General features: G+C 36.1%; 1 protein-coding gene across 1 annotated transcript in view; it reads right to left on the bottom strand.

Annotated features, from left to right (window-relative positions):
• The window catches only part of LOC107664276 (acetylcholine receptor subunit beta-like), a 31,163-nt gene extending 24,603 nt beyond the window's left edge, over positions 1-6,560 (bottom strand). Inside the window, exons 1-4 of the mRNA XM_016454798.1 lie at positions 6,500-6,560; positions 4,049-4,182; positions 1,979-2,023; positions 1,450-1,559 (exon numbers count right to left, since the gene is read on the bottom strand). Coding sequence (XP_016310284.1) covers positions 1,450-1,559; positions 1,979-2,023; positions 4,049-4,182; positions 6,500-6,560 — 350 coding nt within the window. The remainder of the gene's footprint in view (positions 1-1,449; positions 1,560-1,978; positions 2,024-4,048; positions 4,183-6,499) is intronic.
• Positions 6,561-7,295: the final 735 nt, after the last annotated feature.

Raw genomic sequence — 7,295 nt, 5'->3', positions numbered from 1 at the left:
CTAACCCGCAACCTTTGTGTTACGAGTCCGACTCTCTAACCATTAGGCCACGACTTCCCCCGTGGCCTAATGGTTACGGGGGAACCTAATGGTTACGGAGGCCACGACTTCCCCCGTGGCCTATATGGTTGAATATGACGCAAAAACATGCGTCATATTCCACTAGTACTCTGACTTTTGGACCCCACTCCATACTTTTCAAATGTTCATGCTCAAATGGAGTATGTTAGTGTAACAAGAATCAGTTCAGAGTTTGTAACTAAACTAAACACAAGTTGCACATTCAACAATATTGGTATATTTTCTATCAGTATGAACAGTACAGACCGATTGGAATCACATAAAAAATAAATAAATAAATATTGAAACAGACTGCAGATTATAGCTGCATCATCACTGCTGAACCATTATTATTAGATATTGAACACTCATCATCACTGATTATTTGGCTCTAGTTAAATACACTCAGTAATGTTAAGAAACATGGACTCTGCATTATGTGTCCGAGAACAATATGAGCTTCTTAAGAAGCCTGTGAGGTGCTGAATGCATTGGAGGTTTCTCTGTGTGCTGATACTAGCCTGCAATTTTAAAGAACATTTCAGAGTAGACCAGAGTACTTAAAGGGATAGCTTGCCAAAAATAAAAAAATAAAGTCATTGTACTTGCACATATTTAAATTTGGTGTCTCAGTATGCTTTGTTCCAGGTGCTGGGAAATGCCATTGGCTCTTTATCATCTTGTAAAGTGTGTATGATTTACAATGAATAATGGCTTAAATTTCCACCTGTTCCTGACACAAAGCTATAATATGACTCGGGACACAGTGTACAAAGTGTATGGAGTCGGACTACTACTTTATTCTGTGCTTTCAGAAGCTTGACAGCCAAATGTCAAATTGTTATTTGATCACATCTTGTATGTTTGTTTCATAATAGGTCAGAGTAATACCTACAATTCAAATAGATCGACCATTTGAGCCCTAAACCATAGAGCACTGGTATATAATCCTCATAGGACACAAACCAGGCCTTTAAACTTCCCATCTATTACGGTAATGGTGCTGTGGGACTTGAAGATGTCCCTCATTGAACAGTGTGTGTGTGTGTGTGTGTGTGTGTGTAGGAGTGAACGCAGGACCAGCAAGGCTGCTAGCGGACAGCGGTGTTGTTTAATTGGCTATAAAGCAGAGATGAATGAAGGAGGGAGGATATTTACACCAGCAGTGATGGGGGTCTACCTGGACATTACAGTGAGAGTGTGTGAGAAAGGAACAGATAGAGAAAGTACACTTCTCTTGACAAGCTTCACAAAAGCTTTGATCATTTCTGTTATTTCTGCTGTTTTATCAGAAACTCAGCAAAGGCTCTCTAAGATAATGTGCCCCACACTCATAGGTTCTTTGAGATAATATGCGAAGCAACACACACAGACACATACACAACTCACTTATTGATGAGAACAATATCAGGAAGCCACACTTTTCCAGACGGGATACGCAACACATCAATTCCCCCATAATCTTTCGGGTTCCAGGAGAGGCGATAATCGTTCCACTCCTGCAAGAGCACAAAAAGGTGTGTGTGTGTGTGTGTGTGTGTGTGTGTTCATGTGCAGATAAATGAGGGTCATCGTAGAAATTATAAGTACAACCAGTTCATCATTTAATCAAATGATTTCAAATGATCTGGCTTGTGTCATTAATTATACCAAATACAATATCTCTGCACATTTGTCCATACATATTATCAACAGCATTTGCATAATTTTTCATTTTGCATTCAAAGTTACTGTATATTGATCCTAATTCTTATTGTTAGAGTTTGTCTTGTGTGGTAATTTTAGCACAGGAAATTATGATGATAGATGACAGATAACTTTTCCTCAATGCAAATAAAGCTTTATAAATTTGAATTGCGCTCAAGACGTTATTTCTCAAAATGACACACAGGAGCCAGAAGAAATTGTGCTGACTTACCAAGTTCATAATAACAATAGTGTTCATCTCCTCATCTTTCATGTTCTAGAACACAAAAAGCATGAAACAAAACAAAGTAAAAATAATTCATTAACTTAATTAGTGGATGCACATGTGTTTAGACATCAATCTGTGGTTTTACTATTAATCAATATTACACATTTAAGAGTGCATGTCTGTGATTTGGCCACCGGTACGAACAACAGCATGATTGCAAGTGTGATGTTGCTTTTATACAACAGTTCAATAAATAAGAAGTTATATATTGAGTAACTCACATTTTAGACACAGTATGGACAAATATTTAGTTTATATTTACTCCACCAATAAGAACAGTTTCAAAGAAATATCAGCAATCTATATTTACTCCACCAATAAGAACAGTTTCAAAACATATCAGCAATCTGGAACTTACAGTACTATAAAATGAACTTCAGGATGCAATATCTTAAAGCAATTTCAGCACTATGCTATTTTGGGTAAGTTCTATCATATTCAATATTTTAGAGGAATCTGCGAAATATTTAGGTTGAAAATGAAATTGCTCCACCTCCATAGCAGGAGCCATAATGAATGTAAACAACACAGTAAACACCAAACGCTATATTATACTAGGATTGTATCTTATTATTTCTAAAACTGCTGTTTTTCTTGACGGTTGATGAAAAAATGGGGGATTAGGAAGAAAAACAAGATCATATCTATAAAGAAGGATCCCCGAATTCTCTGCCTCTGATGTTTGTTTAGAGTCAAAACAAATAATGGCTGCAATGGGAGAAGGGGGTGATGGGATATGATTAGAAGACAAGGGAAAGACCTAGTAAGATCAGTACACAGTCCTGAATGCTATTTAAAACTAGTGTAGGAATGTCAGCTGTCCCAGTCTCAGTACAGAGCACAAACAGTTGGGGGACGGGTCAACACACACCGTACCACTCATATAGACATTGTATATACACTTTATATTATTAATATACATGTAATGATTTCAGTGTGTGGATAGCTCCAGGCTGAATACAGTTATATGATAAATTTCATGTTATATGAATACAGTTGGGATGATACATTAATGCTATCTCAATATGCATCTTGTTTTGGACACACATTTGGCTGCTCAAGCAAAATTCATGTGAAATCACTGTTCATAAAGCCTGTAGAGAAGTCATGTTCCTTTCTATTCAGAGCAATGAAAATACCTTGATTATAAACTTTAACTCTGAGACATTTGCGAAAATACAAATCTGCGTGTGCACTGTTACCCGAGACCTGGTTATTAAACCCGTTTTAGGAAGTGAAGGATACCATGACCTGATTCACCTACCAAATTAACACACTGAACAGCTGAACCAATGTCAGACTTGGTTCAATCTAGATTTTATTATGGGCCTACAAAGAATTGAAGCTTCTGCAAATTTACCCTAAATAATTAATAGCATTTCATAAAGGGTCATACTATAGTTTTTATGATTTCATTTTTACAAGTCTAGTCTTTTTTCCCCATACTCCATGGCCCTTAGATATAAACAGTCTGTTTTTTATTTTTCTGATGTGCCTTTAAGAAGTATATGTGACATGAGCAAAAACTCTTGAGGTACACCAAGGAAAATTAAATTAAATTCATCATAAAATGATGACTCCCAAGTTTTTTGACTCCCTCTTTAAGAATCACAGCATTACACACTGTGACACAATGGGTAACAATGTACAACACACTATTTGTTTAAATAAACAAGTAACTAACCACATCTTCTAATAAATCTAATAAATGATCAGCTTTTTGCAGTCAGGCAATCATAACGTTTTTGCCCCTAATTCACTTATTAATAATAATAATAATATTCTTTTAAAATAATTTATTCATAAAAAATACCATAACTAATATAACATACAAGTCAAGTCAAACTTATTTTATAGCACTTTTCACAATACACATCACTCCAAAGCATAAAGCTGTATTGTTAAAGATTAAATACACTTTAATAAAATAAAAAATAAAATAATAATTTGATATGAATATTAATGGCATGTGCCTATTAAACTACATAACTATGTGTGTTTGTATGTTCATACCAGGCTGACAAATGATGAGAGGGTCATGCCTATCCTCACGACGACCCTTTCCTCTGGGCTCCTTGCAGGACGCACTTTAACATAGTATGAAGAAAACAGTTTCTTCATCAGACGATCTTCTGCTTCTGATGCACCTGGAAAAGATGTTGTTGTGTTTCTGAGAAAGCAGATAAATACAGAAGTACAACTCTCTCCTACCCCTCTTTAATCTTAAGAGTCTGAGTATTAAAGGTTTTGCAGGTTAAAGCACAGAATGTCTTGTGTATGGGAAAGTTTACTGCCTAATCGTTGAATACAGCTCTGTGTAATGATGGATGGATGGATCTAAAAATCTGAACATAAATCTGAACAAAAAGCACACAGCCTTGGGTGTTCTTAGACCTGCATCATGCACAGTTTTGTGGGTCACTGTTTACTCCACTCGCCCGGCCATCGCTGAGGTTTTTATGCATCACGGCTGCCATTTTTTCCCGCAGCTTTCGAAGGTTAGCCGCATCTATAAGCGGGCCTTCTAGGGGCGCCACATTCATCAAGTCTCGCCAGCTCGAGCCCTCCAGAATACAAACTGACAGTTACAAATGACACGCGTCACCCCATGCGCCACCTTCATTACCAACCGCCACTACCAACGGCTGCTGCTTTGAGCATATGTACACATTTACAGCAGTTTTACTGTTTTGACCGACTTTTCTTGTGAGTAATAACTTTAAGTGGCTTTAAAGGGGTCATATGATGTTGCTAAAAATAACATTATGTTGTGTATTTAGTGTAATGAAATGTGTTTATGCGGTTTAAGGTTAAAAAAACACATTATTTTCCACATACTGTACATTATTGTTTCTCCTCTATGCCCCAACTTTCTGAAACGCGTCGATTTTTACAAAGCTCATCGGTCTGAAAAGCAAGGTGTGCTGTGATTGGTCAGCTATCCAGTGCATTGTGATTGGCCGAATACCTCAAGCGTGTGACGGAAATGTTATGCCCCTCACCATATTGTGATGCCCTGTCCGGCCGGAGCGACGAGACAAAAACATTAAAACCCATTATAAACGAGGCATTTGTTGCATCCAGTGGGGACATAATTACGGATTATAATGACTTATACTGTCTTTATATGCGTTGCATCGCACTGCGTAAACATAAAACCCATGTCTGCATTTGTGTCCGAGAAATGACAAACAACAAGACTTTTATAAAGAATATCTCTTTGGGTTTGAGACTTTAGTCTTTGCAACTTCAGGGATCTTATCTATTCACGAACAGCTTGTAACACTCCAAAGAGAAAGGAAAACTTGAAATCGCATCATATGACCCCTTTAATTGAGAAAAGAAACCCCAATCCTGTATTCCAATTTTAAAAGACAGTATCATGGGAGAAACTTTACGGAAATGAGAGTTATTTTTTTCTGTATGAGCATTTAAACTGTCACACTGTTAACTGTTAATTGTTACCACAATTAACCTCTCTGAAACAACTTTAAATCAACTTTTAATATAAAGAGTTCCTGATGACAGTCTGACTTGAGGTTAATTTACAGTTTTCCCATGGGTACTTGTAAAAACTGTTCTTTAGAAAATGTCCCTTTTATGTTAAATGACTTTGGTACCATTTTTACAGTTGGTAAATTCTTTTGACTGACTCATTCTATCATACTTTCTGTTTTATGCTTCATTTCACACAGTCATTGTTTTAAAACACACCATTAATGTGACATACCATGGTAACATTTGGTTTACACACCAAAACATGAATTTATGTATCAGTCAACCAAATAATAAACAATGGAAGATACATGTTTCAAATCACTCTTAGGGTTTTTGAATTTAAAATATTACATGCTACAGACATCATATAAGAAGTAGGGCTTTACATGAATGACTGTAATATCTATCCAAAGGTGTGATCAATAAATATATGGCACTGCCATGAGGTTTTGTGCCAATTCGTAAAGTAGAATTGTGAAAGACTTAATACTTGCACAGTAATGCCACTTACTGTTCACTACAGCCCTCATTCCTGACAAAATATTCTCAAAGTATGACTGACATGATACTGCAATTGACCTTTTCACACTGTGGTGAGTTACAGTAATTTAGCCTCTGTCATGGTAAGACCTCTGTTTATCATACAGTATGGCATACTGTAAAATAACGCCCTGGGATTATGCATTAAAATTAATGAAAAGATATGCCAATTACAGGCTTTATGTATTTTACTTTAAAGGTAAAATATTTATCAAAAGCTTACTAGTAGTGAGAAAGCTAGACTGCGATTTTGTGAATTGAGTAAAAATGTTGTGGAATAATGCTTAAATAAACATTTTCGATGCACTGTTTGGAGAGCTATACAAAAATTCACAACTTACATGTAAAAACAGTACCAATTCCAATTTAAACAAAGGCGACTACAACAACGCAACGCACAAATTCACTTTGGAAACTTAAACTTACCTGCCATTGCGCTCAGGCCACAGAGGCAGCAGGTGACAATAAACCAGACCTGGGCCTTCATGGCGATTCACCAAATGAAATCACGGTGATATCCTCATAGAAAGTTAACGTGCGGGTCCATCCGTGTTTGTTCCAGCACACACAGTTGGCGAGAAGTCAGACCATGCACTGTCACTGAGCTCGGGTTACAGACACTGTGCTGTGCTGTGCGCATTACCTAAACATTACCTAACGAAATAGTAGCCTATTTCATAGAAGAAAAATATCTAATATCTGTTTAAGAACAATAATTATTCCCTCACATATCTTAAAAAATGGGTTGTGTTTCATATTTTAGAAATAATTATGGCCGCATTTATTTAATAAAAAATGCAGTAAAACAGTAACAGTACTGTGAAATATTATTACAATTTAAAATAACTAAGCACCAAATCAGCATATTAGAATGATTTCTGAAGGGAAGCTGAAAATTCAGCTTTGCCACCACAGTAATAAATTACATTTTAAAAATATATTACAATAGAAAAAACAGTTGTCTAAAATGCTTTAATACTTCACAGTATTACTGTTTATCAAATAAATGCAGCCTTGGTGAGCATAAGAGACTTGTTTCATAAACATTATAAAGAGTTAGCTATACTTGCAGTAGGGCTATACAGTATCTCACAGAAGTGAGTACACCCCTCACATTTTTGTAAATATTTTATTATATCTTTTCAGGTGACAACACTGAAGAAATGACACTTTGCTACAATGTAAAGTAGTGAGTGTACAGCTTGTATAACAGTGTAAATTT

The sequence above is a fragment of the Sinocyclocheilus anshuiensis genome, unplaced genomic scaffold, assembly GCF_001515605.1.
Source record: "Sinocyclocheilus anshuiensis isolate Anshui unplaced genomic scaffold, SAMN03320099.WGS_v1.1 scaffold99, whole genome shotgun sequence".
NCBI lineage: Eukaryota > Metazoa > Chordata > Actinopteri > Cypriniformes > Cyprinidae > Sinocyclocheilus > Sinocyclocheilus anshuiensis.
Note: the sequence above shows the minus strand (reverse complement) of the source record. Positions and strands in the feature narration are given on the sequence as shown.